Source organism: Oculina patagonica, chromosome 3, assembly GCF_052425735.1.
Source record: "Oculina patagonica isolate OP01 chromosome 3, crgOcupat, whole genome shotgun sequence".
In the NCBI taxonomy this organism is placed as follows: Eukaryota; Metazoa; Cnidaria; class Anthozoa; order Scleractinia; family Oculinidae; genus Oculina; species Oculina patagonica.
The window spans coordinates 427456-446394 of record NC_135760.1 but is presented as its reverse complement, the minus strand read 5'-3'; the positions used below and the strand labels follow the sequence as shown (position 1 = coordinate 446394).

General features: G+C 38.5%; 3 protein-coding genes across 6 annotated transcripts in view; 2 read left to right on the top strand and 1 right to left on the bottom strand.

Annotated features, from left to right (window-relative positions):
- The window catches only part of LOC144646009 (coiled-coil and C2 domain-containing protein 1-like), a 109304-nt gene that overhangs the window by 18884 nt on the left and 71481 nt on the right, over positions 1-18939 (top strand). The window lies entirely within an intron of this gene.
- LOC144645979 (vacuolar protein sorting-associated protein 28 homolog) lies at positions 10-7506 on the top strand. 2 transcript variants are annotated; one of them, XM_078505494.1, is made up of 10 exons: positions 10-145; positions 354-376; positions 553-590; positions 914-1003; positions 1338-1377; positions 2945-3010; positions 5045-5146; positions 5330-5383; positions 5976-6067; positions 7026-7506. In XM_078505494.1, the coding sequence occupies exons 1-10, from the start codon at positions 106-108 to the stop codon at positions 7144-7146; spliced, it is 666 nt and encodes a 221-aa protein (XP_078361620.1). In that variant the 5' UTR covers positions 10-105; the 3' UTR covers positions 7147-7506. The 2 variants fall into 2 exon arrangements, with proteins under 2 accessions (XP_078361620.1, XP_078361621.1); XM_078505495.1 differs by lacking the exon at positions 354-376 and having other exon boundaries at positions 34-145.
- On the bottom strand, positions 8238-17237 carry LOC144645978 (meiotic recombination protein SPO11-like). 2 transcript variants are annotated; one of them, XM_078505492.1, is made up of 14 exons: positions 17092-17237; positions 15558-15671; positions 14694-14782; positions 13911-13977; positions 12447-12555; positions 11697-11712; positions 11426-11496; positions 10808-10844; positions 10383-10492; positions 10201-10300; positions 9828-9865; positions 9629-9705; positions 9006-9117; positions 8238-8583 (listed from the first exon to the last, which is right to left on the bottom strand). In XM_078505492.1, exons 1-14 carry the CDS (start codon positions 17235-17237, stop codon positions 8464-8466), a joined length of 1206 nt encoding a protein of 401 aa, XP_078361618.1. In that variant the 3' UTR covers positions 8238-8463. The 2 variants fall into 2 exon arrangements, with proteins under 2 accessions (XP_078361618.1, XP_078361619.1); XM_078505493.1 differs by lacking the exon at positions 8238-8583 and having other exon boundaries at positions 9012-9117; positions 9578-9705.

The following is an 18939-nucleotide window of genomic DNA, read 5'->3' as shown; positions in this document are numbered from 1 at the left end:
CAGGCTACTAAGCGAGACGCTGAAATTACGTCATGTAAGACTAAAACAAGCAAATGATTCACAGCTCAATATAGGTTGTCAAAGCACAATATTTCAATTTTAAATATGTTTGCAGGTATTTCTGGAAATCAGCCATCTCAGCAAGGTTTGTATGCGTGTTGTACAAGTGTAATTTTGAGAAAAGCATGAATTTTAGTGGTAAGAAGTTGGAAATCTTTAGGAAAGTAACGTACATTTGCAAGACTCCATTTTGAATTTGAACAGCAACTAAAGGCTTATAAAAAGACTTAAAAAAAATGTATATTTAGCTTGCTTAATTGAATAATTATTGTTAATTTTTATGTTTCATATAGCAATGAGGCCAGAGTTGTTTGAGGTAGGAATCTACTGTCGATTTGTTTTTATTAGCATTTTTCCGCAAAAGAGACATATTTAAGCTTATGTTGTCTGCGCGAGTATAAACAGCTGCGAGTATTAAATTCTGTTAAAAATTTTAGCTTTCACTGTATCGTTTAAGTTGCATACTGAAAGCTGTTCTTCTAACTTAATTAGGAGGTGAAGCTCTTTAAGAATGCAAGAGAAAGAGAAACGTAAGTGAACTGTAATATATCTATTTTTACCACTGACTTAAAGATCATTATGCAGTATTCCAAGTATAGTTAACTCTCTCTATAAGGGACACCTTCAAGACCACCATTTGGTGTATGTTATACTAGAATTCCGTAGTAACAGAGTTATTTTCAGTAATTCTTATTCACTGCGACTTCAACTCCTGACGGTAATAATGGGGTGTCTGTAATAGCGAGGTGTCCGCAAGGCGAGAGTTGACTGTATGGAATACTAGCTGGATGACTATGCATATAACATAGTTTGGCTTTTTTTTATACAAATTATTCAAACAAATGTCTTACAGATATGACAACATGGCAGATCTGTTTTCCATTATCAACACTCTTCAGTGTCTAGAGAAAGCTTACATCAGAGATGTTGTGACACCAAGAGAGTAAGTAGATTTCACTTCAGACTTGGTACCCGCTGGGATTACAATAACAGTTGCGTTCAGGGTTGCCTTCCGGGGTATCTGGTCATCTCGCCACCGAGAGAAGTCAAATCCAACTACCAAGGGAGTGAGACCCTGAATATTTCTCGTTCTTTAAGTGTGGTGAGGTGACTTCCCTTGGTGTTGAGTTGGTTGGTGGCGAGGTGACTGGCATACGCTTTCTGTGACTCAAAAACATCTGTGCTTGAGCTCTCTATTATTACACTGTAACAGACTTTAACCTTTATAGTAGGTCTCTATTTGAACTTAGTCTATACTCTTACTTTCCGTATTTTAGGTACACTGCTGCCTGTTCAAAGTTGCTGGTTCAATACAAGGTAAGATTAGCACCATTCATATTGCTAGCATAACCATTACAGTGCTCGACACTAACGCTAGTACACTAGCCAAGGACTAGTAAGACTTCATGCTGGGCTAGTGAAAGTACGCTCCTACTAGCCCCTAGACTAGTTGGCTTCGTGGAAAAATAAATTAACTACAACTCTATAACTTGGGAAGTATTTCTCCTAGAAACCATCATCAGGATCTAGTTTCCATGGCTTGAGCAATCGAAAACCAGAGGGCTTTCGATCCATATCGTATTGTATCGGTTTTACGATAGACTCGCAAACACAAACCTGACGCCATCTTGGAAAAGGCTCTCCGTCCTTGCTTCCATGTCACTCACAAGGGACCTCCGTGAGAGCCACCATAGGTCCACCATCTTGGATTTTTTCGCGCGAGCAGTCACTGTGTCACTGCAAGCATGAAGGAGATTTCAAGCTTTTTGCAACGACCTCCAAGGGCCGATAATCCTGAACCAAATTAACATTGTTCACCAAAGGACCACACACATCATGAAGAGAAAAAGAAGTGCAATCAGCGGTCAAGAAATTTTCAAACGAGTTGGAAGAAAGCATATCCGTTTCTGCAATTCAATGGAGGACTCTAAGAGTTTAGCTGAGGGATAAGCTGATTCAAACTCGGCTTTCTAATTTTATTTTTTTTTGGGAGGGGGGTGGCTAGTGACTTGTCCTTTTGGGCTAGTGATTATTTGAACTTACTAGCCTAAGGCCTAGTATCAAAAAAAGTAAGTGTCGAGCACTGCCATTAAAGCATTATGTCTCACTAATGTGGGTGAGTTAACCTAAACTGCTTATACAAGCCTAGTGGCTATTTGTATAGGCCAGTTAAAAAGATGTCTAACCCTGCTTTATCAGTATGTTTCCCTTGTGGGGTAGTAGATAAATAATTATTAGCCTTGTGTCAATTATTTCAGTCTAAGAGACATCCACCCAACTAACAATAGTAAAAGGCTGTCAAGGGAATAGGGGAACTTGGATAGCACAGTGGTGAGAGCCCTCGCTTCCCACCAATATGCCGGGATTGATTCCCAGACCCAGCATCATATGTTGGTTGAGTTTGTTGCTGGTTCTTGTTCCTGTTCTAAGGTTTTTTCGCTGGGTTCTCCAGTTTTCCTCCCTTCACAAAAACCAACACTTCTAAATTCCAATTTGATTGGGAATTTGAGGGCCACAGGTTTGTCAGAACTTGCAAGAATGTTGTAACGTGCAACCTCATTAAACATAGTTGATAATTTATTTAATGGAGCTTGTACCAACATCTGCAGTATAAAAATATAGCTAGTGCTTACAACACAAAGGCCTGCTCTGTGGTAACGAGAAAGTGCTCAAAATCCTAGAAATTTTCTGCCGACACAATCAGCAGGTGCTGATCATTATGCTGGTTTAACAGAGTAAAGCTTTTAATGTTTATTTATTATTGTTATAACAATAATTATAGTAAGTGGCTTGCTCTGAAGACCAATCATTCATGTGGCATATAATTAATTAAAAAAGAATTACATTTAAAAAAATAACTTATTCATATTATTTGCTACTTTAGGCAGCCTTCAAGCTTGTGCAATCAGCCGAGTATCCAACAGTAGAAGCCTTTATGAAAAAATTCAGGGTAAGAGAACAATGAGTTACATTTTCAAAGAGCTTTACTTTATTTTAACGTGGATGTGCACTGCTAAGGGCAAAATCTTAGTATTTTTTGCTTGAAAATATTGTTTATAAAACATATGTACATTTCAACTCTTTACTGGACAGCATATTTTTGTAAGTCAAAGCCAATAGACCATTTGCATTATGACGTAAAAGCGCAAAGACTTCTGGTAGTTGTAGTTAGGTTCGCGGGAAATTTTGAACATGTTGAATCGTCATCAAGCTCGCTTGCCCAAGAAAATCGTGATGGAGGTAAAGAAAATTACTCTCACCGAAGAAGACGTCCCTGTGGCTTCATTTAAAGGGCAAAAAACAACCTCTCAGTATAAAACCAAGTCCGTTAAATTGAAAAAAAAAAAAATCTATGCAAGAAATTGTATATTTGCTGGGTTGCGTTTTGTAGTGAAGTTTCAACATGTTTCCTCCAAGTCTCAGTCGAGCGGTTATTTAGTTAAATTCCTAAAACTTTTGCTTACCAGGTATTTTCAAATAATATACGAAGACGCAATATTTTACCCTTTCTAAACATGGGGGAGCACAGTACATGATTTCTACACTCGTAAAAATCTTTGAGGCTCACCTTTCGAGTCGCACAAGTAATCGTTCATCAACAAGATTATGGAAATAAAATTATATTTGCTCGCACGGCCCTCGCTCGGATTGAAACCACAACTGCTACTCGACGAGTTGACATTTCCAGTACAAAAACAAGAAAACTTCTTTGTTAAAGAATATTGCAATTGCAGTTCTAATTTGACGAAAAAATTCAATTTTAAGATAAAAACAAATGATCTGTATTCACCTGCACAGGGAAGTTTTGATTGATCAGCTTGAAAATCCTTTATGATTGACCCTTCATGATTTATCGATGAAGCTCGATTGAACGAGGAAAATTATTTGACTCGTTTCTCTGTCTCACTGTAAAAATAAACTGAACTGACCGTCCCGCCGAGAAATCATGATATATGGTAAATTTTCTAAGCTTTTCAGTGAAGAATTAATTCACCTGTGATCGATGGAAGCGATCGTTTGTTGAACGTCTGAAAATCGATTAAGAACAAAGTCAATGGCTTGCCTTGCTTTCACTTGATTCCACACAAATTTAGTTATATCCTCGACTCGTCCTTTCAAGCAATCTGTTTCCAGTGCGCTTTTTTTTGAAGCTGTGATATTAGGCTAAAATTATTTACGAAGAGAAGTTGTCGGCCGCGATGAATGAATCCCTAGCAAGTCAACTCCGCCACACTCAAACTTACTTGAACACAAACAACATTTGTCTGTCTTGGTTAAAACACAGAACTCAGTCAATTTTCATTCCAAAGCTATCATCCTGTTTTCTATATTTTTGACAGGTAACTGAAAAAATAAATGTATAAACAAATTTCGAAGCAACAAGAGCGTAAACTTTGCAGCTCAACTTCAGATCAAAATAAAAGTCTTGGATGTCCACCTTCACGCTTGGCTGCCCTTAGCCAATCATAAGGCAGAAATGGTGTTTTCCCGCGAACTTAACTACAACTACCAGAAGTCTTTGCACTTTTACGTCATAATGCAAATGGTCTATTGTGCTAAACTGTTACTCTCTTGTATGCTTTGTAATAAAGAAAAGAATGGTTAAGGCAATTTCATTGATTTTATTAGTTTTATTAGCTTGATACACAGCACACGCAACTGAATAAGTATTAGTACAGTGTTTTTCATGATTCTGTCATACTGACATCTGAAATTCAAAATCCAACTAGGCTTGCATTTTTGTTACCGTCAATCATAGTGACAATGACAATTAACAAACTTAGAAAACAAAGCAAACAAAATGGATCACATCTACCAATCACAACCCACAGACTTGACCTTTTGAACCTGTTGAAGTGAACTTTCCTGGAAGGACTGCCAAGATGACTGATAGCAGCAGAAATCGCAAGAGTCCGCATGATTTTGAAAAGTGCAGTAATAAACACATTTTAATTGTAGTAAACTCATGATTGTGTTTGTTTAGCTGGATTGTCCTGCAGCATTAGAGAGAATAAAGGAAGGCAGACCAATCACCATTAAGGACGACAAAGGGAACACAAGTAAAGCTATTGCAGACACAGTTTCAGTGAGTGAATATTGCTTTATCATCACTTAGTACTTTCTGCATGGTTCATTCCCTGAATATTCCTAATCCAATTCATCATAATTACATCTCTCAGATAGTCAGTCGGTCAGTTTTATAAGCCATGTTTTCCAGTAGGGCCTACTTCCTTATGTCACAACATTAAATAAATACCTTTCATTTCAGCTTTTTATAACAATTATGGATAAACTACGACTTCAAATCAGAGCAATGGATGAGGTAACAAGCATCATTATCATAAAAGCTTTTTCTAAGCCCACCACCCCCTTGCTCTTTTAGTCCTCCTTTGTAAGTTCTTAATATCTTTAAATAAGCCCACTCTCCCCATTTCCTAGATGGAAGATTGCAACAATTTATGAACAAGAAAACAAGGCAACGTTATGGTTTTAAAGTTTTTCAACAACCACATTAACTTTTATGCATACCCTAAATGACAAATGGTTTGGAATTAAGCCCTCCTTTCTCTGTTATAAGCCCACACCCCGATAGGTCTTGAAAAGAAATAAGCAGTGGGGTGGGGAGTGGGGCTTAATAGCTCTAGCTTTTATGTTATAGCTGCTAATGATCCTATTAGTCATCATATTCACTGATTTCAACGCTGCTACTGACAATTTGTCAGTTTCTTTCAATTCCTGAATTAAAACAGACTGTTCTTCCCACTGAAAATCAGCAAGTTTCATTTCCATAGACCTGAATTTACAAGCAATTCAGCTCTCATTCAACATTTGTTACATTTATAATTCTTGTTTCCATTTTATTCTTTGTAAATTGTTCAAATGCTAACAGCTTGTGATTGTAATTTCCTAAACAGATTCATCCAGATCTTAGAGACCTGATGGATACCATGAATAGCCTAAGTGCACTTCCTGAAGATTTTGAGGGGAAAGTCAAAGTCAACCAATGGTAAGGCTTTAGTAATTTTGCTACATGTATTTAGGTCAGATACAGCAGGGAGCATGGAACCCTTATTACCTAGTATCATGTAAACCACAGTGTATGCAAAGACCTGCAACTTTGTAGCACTTTGGGGACATAATTGCAATAAGACTTGAACTTAAGTCTTACTTGTTAGAAGTGATGGTTGTGTAACTAATAAACTTAACTTAAAGTATAAAATGGGTGCTGGCTTAATCCAGGAAAACCTACGGTAATAAAACTGTCAGGGGAGGAATTTGGTAACCTTTGATAGCTGCATTTCATCTGTGACAGTGTCAAGGTTTAAAAAGAGTCCTATCTGCTTACACCACTGAATAAAGTGACAACTAAGGACAAACTTTACCTGTGTGTGAAAAGAAAAGGAAATATTTCCAAATAAGGTTTCCTTTTATCCTTTGTAACACATTGATACTTTTTCTACTGCATGATCCCGCAACAAAGTCAAAACTGAACGATATCCCATGCAATATCCCGAGTTTCCAAAAAATTTTCTACGAGTATTCACACAGATTGTTAAAATTTAACTCTTCAAAATATTTTGTTTATAGTAATATAATTTTTTTATGTAACCAGAAACCCATAAATTCTTATGAATAAATTTGATGAAACACCATAATTCAAGCGTTTACAATAGCAAAAACAGTTCAAAGAAATTGTTTTACATATACATTATACAAGAAAAAATTTATGCAACTGTTAAAAGTGTAAAAACAAGATGTTAGTGAGAAAAAGCCAAACCACTCAAAGCTGTGCTCTTGGGTGCCCAGCTCTTAGAAGCTTTCATGGTAGAAAAGATGTACAGGTCGCCCGAAGGCAAAGTAAGTCCCCTGAGGCACCCGGGCTCTGCTAAACCACAGCCCTGCCACTTGGCGAGTAGGTAAGTTTTGCTTATTGATTACTGACTTGCTTACCCTGTGAATCGCAGGTATGAAACCCTGAGCAGTATGAAAGCAAGTGATGAACTTACCGAGGAACAAGTGCGACAGATGTTATTTGATCTGGAGCAAGCTTATAATGCATTTAATAGATCTCTTCAGCATACTTAGTTATTCAACAAGCTTGTAGTAGGAAATCAGTAGAATTTTTATTAGAGAGTTTAATACAGCAAAATGTAGGAACTGTGGTTAAATTTTTTTGAACGGCACTATAACAGTTGTAAATAGCTTACTTTTCACTCGGGTTTAAGTTCAACAAATTTACTTACAATAAAACGAAAGTATCTATGAACATCAAAATGGCGTTTAATACCAGAAGACTTCATAGCAATAAAAGGAAGAATTGAGATTGTGAAATACTTTATCTTTCAAGTAGATTAGAAGTATACTGGAACGTCTCTAGTACAAGGCAGAGTAAAGGCTGAGTAAAGGCAGAACTTGAATATAATAAATATCACGACACGAGACACATTTTTTATTCTTTTTATTTGTACAGCCTTAGCTTAAAACACCGCTTTGTAATCTTTTCAGTGGACTTAAATGGATAAAAGTTTTCTTTTAAGTATACATTTTCTGAAAACGTACGTTCATTCCTTAGTATTGCATTACACATCCTTACTGGCTTTTACTGTGCATAATCTAACGCGCGATTAGCGCGCACATTAAAAATGGTGGCTTTTTCTTTATACGCTAGAGAGGTGAATGAAAATCGCCATTTTATCGAGATATATTCTGTTTTAATAACATAACAAAGGACGAAACTTTTTGTAAAAACCGCAAAGCGCGGTAACGAAAAATCGTGAAAATCGTTAAAATGGTAAAATTCGCAATTTTCGCAAATTTTGTAAAATCCGCAGCGCCGCTTTCCTGACGTGTTGTTATTAACAAAACAAAGCGCAGTAACGAAAAGTCGTAAAATTTGTAAAAACCGTAATTGCGTGCATTTCTGGACATAAGTGATTTTATTAGTAAAAGAGTACGGTGACCTATTTGAAAGAATGTTCAATAAACTGGGCTTAGAATCGTCCCTGCCACCCTTTTGCCTTTCGTTCGAAATAAAGTGTGTTTTGTGCCTTGTTTTGAAACAGACACGACAGAGGCAAAGGCAATCGCAAGTGACCTTGACAAAGCCTAGTATTTCCTTGCTTTCTCCCGAGACTGATAAGTCAAGGGTAAAAAATGCGTCAACAAGATCTGATTGTCCCCATCTGATTGTCCCCAAGTCGAGAGGAAACGTGACGTTTTTTTACGATTCATTTTGGTCCAGAAATGAATACGAGCAACTGCGAGCACTCGCTAAGAGAACACTTTATTACTGAATAGTTGATCTATATAAAAATATATCAAAACATTATTTTGTTCCCAATGAAATTGAATGCTATTAGGGGAACTGATTCGCGATTTTTAGCAGGGTAAATGCTGGTGACGTCAGATCCATCTGCCGTGTTTGATCTTGACAGGAAGATAAGTATCTGTGAGAAACTCAAAAGAAATGGAAGAAAGAGCTTGAATCTCTGCCTTGTATCCCAAGGACAACATGGTCCGAATCTGAAAGTACAAATGGAACTTAATTAAATTAATTAAACGATCGGCATCAGATACGGCATCATCATATTTTAAAATTTAAACTAAGAGATGAGATACGAGTTGAGTTTTATAGAGTCTTATAAGAATCTGCCTTGTAATTCTGGGATTTTAAATGTCACTATCAGGGCTGTAATGGCAAGCTTGCAAGCGTGGTTAATTTTGCTTATTAAATGTCATTCATAATGCGTTTAAAATTACTTCTGAAAACAGTAGAATGCTGACTCAAAGAAGGTTCAAACAAATGTTGGACTAAACTATTTGATAGGCTCAGTGCCTCGAGTGCTGGTTTTTTAGCGTTGCATTCACTAACAATTGATTATTAGCTAATCATATTCTTGGTCGTCCAAGCTAAATTTAATGCAAGTTTTTGAGTCGTTAAATACCTCTTGTTCCCAGGCTTCTTGTGATTTGATGTATGCTCTTTCAAGAAGTTCACGAGCCTTGCACTTGTCTCGGTCGGTCAGCGGTATCAGTTTGTCATGCGAAATGGAGAGCCTGAAATAAGACAAAAAGCCTTTGAAAGTTTCAATTAACAACTAGGAATAAAGCTACACTACGTGCTCAAATTGCAGTGACGGCGGAGCATTTTTCCAACTGGGGGGGCTGACTAGTGACTTAAAGTGGGGGGCTTAAAATACTCTTCTCTTAGTAAGTCTTTATTTTTTCGGAAATTCTGGGGGGGCTAAAGCCCCCCCAGCCCCCCCGGCTCCGCCGTCCATGAATTGCTCAATTAATTATTATTTGCAAGGATTTGGGAAGATAAACCTATTTTGTCCGATTTGTCACTGTCTTTTGTCTCCGTTGGCTTTGGAGAAAAAAAAAAAAAGAAAACCATGCTTGAAAGTTCTGGCTAGTAGAATATTGGTTTTGGCTAGTGAAATCAAAGGTGTCACTAGCCACTAGGCTAGTTAGCAAAAAAGTTAGTCTCGAGCCCTGGATAAAGTTAAAAAGACACCTGTTTACAAAACAGCAGACTGAGATGATTTAGTAGTTGTTGTGATAATACCTATTGATGTCACTAGGCAACACACCAAGCCACTTTATTACAGGAACTGTCAAACTGTGTGCGTCAAACGACAGGGCCTGTAGGACAATGAAGCATTCGTTACTTTCCGATCGATCCTGACCCTCATAACCTTATTAATAAAAGCTCAATCTAAAGCTATAAATCTGCAGTCTGAACAAAAGTTGTTGAGGTGACCTACCTTAGAACCAAACTTGTAAACACTAAGGATCTCGATACCTGCAAATAAGAAAGGAATAACCATTGACATCACATTGGGGGGGGAGGGGGGTGTTCTTTGCGAAAAAAGCAAAGAACAGAACAAAGAACAAAGGGAACAGTAACATTGAAACGGATTGCACCAAGCCTTGTCTCGCAATTTTGTTAGGACACAAGTTTCACAATACATATTTTAAAACGATTCTTTACTTGGCCAAGAATTTTGGCAACCGCTAACTCGTGGCTCGCCGTGCAAGAAAATTGAAAGAAAAGGCGATACAACAACAAAGTCATTCGTATTTTGGCTGAGCACTTTCTTAAGGTCAGAGGTAAAGAAGGAGAAAGTTCTCAGTTACCATGTGGGTCGGCATCCATTAAGGCTAGGATTGGTATTTGAAGAGTGCACCACAGTCGACGGACCATCATACGGGTATTTACATCCGGGAAGCCTTTACCCTGAGGGTCAAAATCATGACAGTTTACATACAAGATTTAGGAAAAGAAATTAAAAGGGGTAAAAGAGTAAGAACGAACTTACAGTGATAACAATACACGGATGTAGCTTCTGTAATACATTGTCATCCATAAGTCTCTGAAAGGATGCCTCTTTTTCAACAACTAACACAAACTTTGCATCTGAATGTATATCTGGTCAATGTCAAGAACAAACAACCCGTAAATCATCAACGGCAATATTTACAACTTTTTGGCGAACTGAAATTGTTACATGATGAATTTTCATGCATTTAGTTAAATGAGGATAAAAGATTTCCGGAAAGTTCATCCGAGATACCTTCTCGATATTGTGAGCAGTATACTGACTTTCATCCGGTACTGTTTGTTAATGTGGGTCTTACTTTCAAGTCTGTGGATGAAACTTTAGTGTATGACCATTTAAATGAAATTAAGCAATTGAGCAGTACTTTCTAAATCACTCTACAAGCTAAGAGTCTACAAGGATACCGTATATTCCCTGCACGTGCGAGGACACCATTGTACCCTGGGGGGTCAATAAGTCAAACGTTAGCAAAATAACTTAGATACATGGGAAAGAGTTATCTTATTAAAGGAACTGTTTTAGGGCCGGCTTAGTTTAGTCTATTTTATTACGATTTGATTTGTGTTAGCGAAGAAATTACTTCAGAAATCTATGGATTAAAATGACAAAACCATACCTTTATTACAAACAAATATGTCTACCGGGCGTTAAAGTTACATACAAACTAGTCTCCTTCGCAGCCGTTTTTGGGGATGTCAAGCACATACAAACGAAATTAACTTTGAAACTGTTCAGCCTACAGTTTTTTAAATATCCACATCGCAATCCGTTTTAATCTTCTTCAATTTTTGTCCATCCGTACCTTCCTTGTATTTGCCGTTTTATTGAAATATTCCTTCACTGTTTCATTTAAATGGTTATTTTTATATTTCACTCAATTTGATGGCCATTTTCTTATGTCAAAATTTGGCTAAAGTCCGTGACACAAGTTCTAAATGTTTTGGGTTCTCCTGCCTGCTTGGAAGAAGCTTAAACCCTAACAACAAACACTGATGAACAAACAAACAAAAAAGACTGCAAACCGAGGTTTTATCCTTGCAGTCCACGTAAGTTCCATCGTGTTCCTTGTATCTCAAGTCTCCAGCAATGCAACCTAATAAGATGAAGACCCGTAGTGTCAATGTAACTACTAGTAAGACCTGATATTCGAAAGTTCAAACAGCACAATTCATAATCCTAAGCTGAAAAACGAGAAAGTTTCAAATAACAATTTTATGTTACTCCCCAAAATCCCCTTCAACGTTATTCACGTAAACCTGATTAACGGAAGTTAAAATGACTAAGATGTCTTACCTTTAGAAGCAGCAAGCTGAAAATTGAAGGAATCAAAAAAATATTTTGTCAGAATGTCTTGGGTCACTAACGAGTTTACACACATGTAAAAAGTTATCTGTTTACTTCTTATTATTTTATCGATTGAAATTGTTTGTAAATGGTTGTAATTATAATAGGAGTTTTCAGTGGCACATCCACAGAGTGGCGGTTCATATCATCCACTGTTTCCAGGATGGATCGAATTGGAATTTAGAAGCGTTGTTTTTGTGCACGTGGAGGGAGGACGGAAAACCGGACAACCGAGAGAAAAACCCTCGGAGCAAGGACGAGAACCAACGACAAACTCGAGCCACATATGAAGCCGGGTCCGAGATTCCAACCTGGCCACATTGGTGGGAGGCGAACGCTCTCACCACTGCGCCATCCCCGCTCCCCGAGTGACCAAATCAGTTTTCGATTGAGTGTCGTTAAGCCAAACCAATCAATATTCGAAGCAAATACACGTAGCCAGCACAAAGCGCGGAAAAACGTGCGCGAAAGTGTCGCGACTGGTTTTGGTTTTACATTGGTTGAAAAAGAGGCGCTTTAGAGGCGCGGGGTTTTAAACCAATTACTAAGCTTACTAATGCAAAACCAAACCAAGGCGCGAATTACTTTCGGCACTCAAGTGAAATTCGCTCTTAAGAGCAGATTGATGTATCAAGTGTTTGCATGCAAGAAGAAATTGCACAACCGGGAGAAAGAATTTCCAGTTATCAAGAAACTTACCACATGTAAACAGTATCTTGGTACTTTTAACATACATGCAAGATTGTCAATAATCGAATCCACTACACCCTGATTTCCAAAAAATGGCACGTCAGAATAATAAATGTCCCTGAAGATAAGACAAAAAATCACGACGATCTATCAGGATTTGTCAGTCTGTGCGGAATAATTGAGCGCGTAATGATAGCAAGAAAGGCGGTTTAAATTTTATCCTCAGACTGCCACAGACTCAAGGGATTCCCATATGAAAAGGGGCGGGGATGCTTGTCGTCTCGCTTAGGGGTGTAAATTTCGGATTTTTGGTCTTACTTAGGGTGTTACGGGTAAAACGCCAATATGTTTAGCCGTCAAGATCTTGTTAAGGGTTGCTCACGAAGAAATATAGAGATAATAATTTTTTATCTTCAGTATTTTGGTATCTTTTATTAGGGGTCTTCAAAAGCTCGAGCCACAGCACCCCCTCCCCCAGGGTTAGAAACCACGGAAAGCTGTTTCAGTCGGCCTAATTGGACTTTATCCGCATCTGGGCCCGGTTGCATAAAGCAACCTAAACTGAAAGGGACTGTGTCACGGCTTAGTTAAGTAGCTTTAAGTTCATTTTATTTTTGCCCAATACTCGCTATGCAACTTAACGTTTGCAAAGAAATAACTCCTATGGATCTAAATGACAAAACTGTAACTTTATTACAACCAGATGTGTCTAAAATGTGTCTCCTGGTCGTTATAGTTTAAAGTTACAGTCCCGGGGGGGGGGGGTACTCAGAAAAGTTTTATACGGGGAGGCTCCGCCCCAAGTTCTAACCCCTTACCCTTTTATATACCATTTTTTAAAGAAATTGTACCCCTTTCGTATACCTTTAACTGAAAAAAGGTACCGCTTTCATATACCTAAGAGACATGGCGTGGACTTAAAATAGGACATTTTCTTGTCACTTTTATGTAACGCTTAATAAATTAAAATAATACAGTCATAAATTGCGTCTGTTGGAAATATTTTAATTAAAGGCTCTTTTAAATAGCCAATTGACAGATTTCCATACCCTTTCATATACTTAAACTCGTAAAATCCCTACCCTTTTATATACCTGAAGCCTGAAAAAGGTACCCCTTTCGGGCGGAGGCTATTATAGGGAGTACCCCCCCCCCCCGGGGTTACAATCAAACGGGATTAACTTAGATAACTGTTCAGCCTTACAGCAGTGCAAAAACCCATATGGCAATCCGTTTCAATCTTCTTAACTGCTTTATCCATTATACTGTGAAAAGAAGATCTAAGGAGACCTTCAGGAACACCGGGAATGGTTGCAGAAAATGATCCCAATTTACGTTAAGTTGCTTAATGCAACCGGACCTTGGGCTGGGTCTTATAAATGGTTTTCCCCCAAATGTTCAAGCAACAAACATGAGCTAACATGTGCCAGAATAAAAGAATAACAACAAAAATTAATTGTTTATTTGACTAACCGTTTTGTTGCATATGTATCTTGCTGAAGGAGTCTGTAACAAAATGCTATGATCCGTAATGTTGCAGCTAAACCAGAAAATAACAGTTTTTGACGGGTCAAGAGGTGCTAAATCCATTCAGCGTGAAGCAAAAAAAAAAGCACGAGTGGAAAAATGGCTGCGCAAAATCTAGGGGATAGATGTGCGTCTATCCCCCAGATTCCCAGGGTGGGGGGGGGTACTCAAAAAAGTTTTATACGGGGATGCTCCACCCCGAGCTCTAACCCCTTACCCATTTATATACCATTTTGACAGAAATTGTACCCCTTTTGTATACCACAACGTTTTCTTGTCATTTTTAGGTAGCGCTTAAAATAATACAACCACAAATTGCATCTGTTCGAAATATTTTAATAAAAGGCCCTTTAAAAAACCTAAATGACAGATCTTCATACCCTTTCGTATACCTAAACTTGTGAAATCCCTACCCTTTGATACACCTGAAGCCTGAAAAAGGTACCCCTTTTGGGTGGCGCCTCCCGTATAGGCCATTTTAGGGAGTACCCCCCCCCCCCCCACCTCTTCCCGGGCCCAGATTTTGCGCAGCCAAAGGGCTTTCACAAGGGCTTTATTTCACTTCATGCTTAATGGACTAAGAAAAAGGAAAGACTGCTTCTGCCTAGTAGATATCATATCCCTGTAAAAAAATTAGCACTTTCTTACAAACCCCCACCCTCTCCTTGGACTGAACTGATGAGAGTGCTACTTTATTGAAGCGCTGAAGAATTCCTTTATATTCCTTACCAAACTTTCCAATTGATGCTGTGGAATCAAATCTGTGTTCTGTTTTGTTGATGTTATCAATCATTTCAATTCCAACTGCACTGTTGAACCTGTAAGAACAATAAAGCACAACTTCTGTGATAATAAACCAAAAATAACAAAATATAGTACAGGATAGCTACACTTACAGCCTGCATTGCTGCAGTGCTGCCTCGTCCCCAGGTGCCGATTGGCCGGACGTTTAGGCGGTAAGGCGGGAAAACAGGGAGCCCGGGGGTTGATGGTTAGGGAGCGAGCCGCGGAGCGCGTCCGCCTTCCCGTCCGCATCAGGCCCAGAACGCCAAGCGAACCGTGCACGTCAGTCCCATAACGCCAAGCGAACCGTGCACGACCAAGGACGAGGACGCCTGGGGACGAGGCAGGCTGCAGTGCAGGCATTTTTGGTGTGTAATACTTGAATAAAATGCTCTTAAACTTTATCTGACGCCCTTGTCCATTTTTCCATGCACCTCAACCCCCAAAATACTCAAGAAATATTCAACACTCATGCAAAATATAGCTGGACTTTTTTTGGCACACTTACAGCTTTTAGTATACACTGTGCATATGCAAAAATAGTTAATCTAAAACTCCTAAAACCACAGCATAACAGACAGGTGTATTTGCATGGGACAAGTAGATTTCCCTATCACAGGCAAGTAACTTTTCCTGCTGACTCAGATAATGAACAAGGGCCCTTGCTGGGTTATAATTATGCCGATAATGGTTGTTCTCTCATTCTTACACCTTGGACTGTTAAAGAAAAGCAAAAAATTATTATTTCTTTCTTCTGTTACCATGACTAATTCACCTTTGGTGTGATGTATTAATGCACTGTTTTCTAACCTTGTGTTTTTCCAGGAATTTCTGCAGTTGTATTTCAGAGATGGTGGCTTTTCTTCTGAGAGATCCTGAACAATTTTCAAAACAACTTCTTCCAATTTAGTGATTACTTCATCTCTGTAAAAAGAATAGGACCCCAATTCATTTGCATGGTTAGGTCCATTTGTAACATATATTTAACTACATGTAACATATATTTAACTACATGTAACATATATTTAACTACATTTTATATTCAATTCTATGCATCAACAGGGCTGCTTTCAGAGCAGAGAAGACAAAAATTCTCTGTCTTTTCTCTGACTAGAAGAAAAAATTACAAAACCTAACAAAGCTGACCAGAGGAAAAACGTTCATTACTTAATTTTGAAAACAGTTTTGATTGACCACCCAAGACAGTCGTTATTATCAACAACACTTATCAAAACCTGTAGCAACTTGAATAAAGTTTCTTCACTTTTTCCTGACTTGGACATAAATTTTCCTGACCTTACAAAAAATAGGCCTTTTCATGGTTTTCGACGCCATCTTAACGAGTAGGCGAAGCAGGTAAAAATTACAGTGTTTGTATGGGAATCCGACGGCAAATATCTTCTATTCTATTTGCCGTTGGATTCCCATACAAACACTGTAATTTCGACCCGCTTTGCCTACTCGTCAAAATGGCGTTAAAAACCGTGATAAGGCCTATTACCTATCACTTAATGTGGTCACCATGTTCAAATCACGTCCAGGCCGTTTACATAATTTAAAGCCAAAGTTAACCTAGTTATTTCGCTAGTTATCTTAGATTTTGGGAGAGAAAGTGTTCAGGAAATAAATTTTCGCGGAAGCATTTAACATTACATTTCCAGACAAAGACTTCTGTAAGTTATAATGTCTGTTGCTCTTTGAATGACATCTAGATATTTTTGTCGCTGGAACATAAAGCTATCTGAAGATAAAGCATAAACGTGCTACTACCATTTTCGAGGGACCGTGAAAGGCAAACTTTTTTCCGCGTTTTTTCAAGGGTGAAACATTCAAGTTTGACTAGACAAGCCGTCGCGTTTTTCAACTGAACCAATTAACGTTTGGAGCGTCAACATGTCAAGTTTGACAGCTATGCCGGCGTGTTTCTGCACATGAAACAATGATTTTGAAAACTTTTGCGTCGACTTTTTATATTTCTTCAATGAATGTCGACAGAAAAGGGCGGCTTTACAATACAGGCAATTGTTGTGACAGCGATCAGCGATTGTTTATTTTTTATTTTTATTTTGAGAGTATGTCTAGACAAACTTGAATGTTTTACCCTTGAAAAAACGCGGAAAAAAGTTTGCCTTTCACGGTCGCTCGGAAATGGTAGTATTGGTTTCGTCTAAGACAATAATCAGTATTAGAAAGCTTATAAGATGGCTTTACAAACACGTTGTCCCCCTTTTTGCGACTACATTTTTACCCAATCAAGCGTTTGAAGCTAACTCGGTTGAGCTTTTGAAATTTCTGAAAACTTACAGTACTTTCAGTGAAACGTTTTCTTTATGTAAAAATTCACCTGGATAGCATCTTAGGCCTCACAATATTATCCTCGTCTGATTCTTTATTCAGTTGATGGAATCCCTCAATTCTGTACAGGGACTGCAGTTGTATTTTGAGTTCATTGATGCAACGCCAAAACTCTGTGTTCAAGTTAGCCGCCATCTTGAGAACGTAATATTCCCACAATGCAATGCAAACATAACGATGGTTTTCAGGTCACCCCGGTCAACCTGCGATCAACGAAAAGGGCAAGTAAAGCTTGAAAGCTACAGTTGAGACAAACGCATTTCACACACCTTTAATTTTCACGAATTTCTTTACTTGCAAGTGGGTTAAACATATGTTTTCCCTCTCCCCTCTCCCTTTCCCATTACCCAAGGTTTTTTCTGTGGGGTTTGCAATTTACCGGGGTTGTTTTCATATAATACGACAACAATGAAATGGAGGAGAGGGGTTGGGGGTTGAAAAATGAGCTGTGGTACCAAAATAAGTGGAAATAAGCTAGGTGTCTTAACAGTTTGTCCGGATTATAGGAATGCTTAGACCAGTGAGGTTGTTTTCGAAAGCAACCGCTTATTTTAATAAAGGAATAGTTAGTGTTATAGTTGACTTGTGATTGCTGTCGGTATGGCACGCGGGTCACAACAAAAACACAGATGCAGCAAGGTAGAGGCGGAAATAAGATGGACTTACATATTCTTCACGATAAAAGAAATGAAAACAAAAAACGCTGGCAGTAACCTGAAAAGAGAGTCGTGGTTTGGGGTTATTAGAAATCGTTTTTGATATTCTGTCTCAACGTAAACAATAGATATAGGTTATTGACCAAGCGTGAGGTTAAGAGGGCTGGATATTGACTATTTGTTTGTTTTTTTTTTTGCATGTTTTTAGACCGAGACGCATTCCAAGATCATGATCACGGAAAAATAACTTGGTCAATAAAGGATTTATTATATGCCATAAAAACACCGTTTCCTTGCGGGACATAGCGGGCGATCCCGAACGGGGAAGAAAGCTCCTTCTTGATCACTCAAGCCGAGTATAAAACATTTACAATTAAAACATCATTTTATGCCAGACTCGACGTATTATCCCAGGGGGTGTACTCCGGATTTCAAGTAACGGGGATGATCGAATGAGGGTAAAAATCAAGACCCTAAAAATATCTATAGGGCTTTCCACATAACCCCCAAAAATACCTAGATCAAAAATTTACCCCTCAAAAATCAACAGCAAAACACGTTTGTTTGTATTTTGTTCGCAGAACTACGCAGCCAAATCACTACCACGAATCTCAGATTGTTTTTAACATCCCCAAAAATCCCTACTTACAGAGTTAGTAGAGGAGACTCTCCTCTACTATAAACTCTGCTACTTATAAATCCAAAAATTGTCGTACTCCAAAAAAAATCCCGGTGTCGAAAATTTCAAACCCTCCAAAAATCCTTCGATCATCACCGTCACTTGAAATCCACAATACCTCCCCCCCCCCCCCCCTCCGGGCGTATTATTGCACCAATGGCGTTGTTGGGCATCAGGGATGATACGAGCACAACGTTTATGCAGCCTGGAAATTTTATTTATTTTATTGTGGCTACAATAGCTTGCGAGAGGCGCGGTGGTCTAATGGTTAGTGCGCCGGACTCTGGATCGAGCGGTCCGGGTTCGAGGCCTGGCCGGGCTCATTGTGTTGCGTTCACAACACAATGACACGCTTAATGCTAATAGAAACCGGGATAAGCTCCGGCAAGTATGGGTCACTTGGCTCTAGGCTTCCCTTTAACAACAGCTTGTCAATAAACTACACGCTCTGCTTTTCATTCTTAATATCAAGGTTTTTCGCTGTGAAGGTCCATAAGAAATG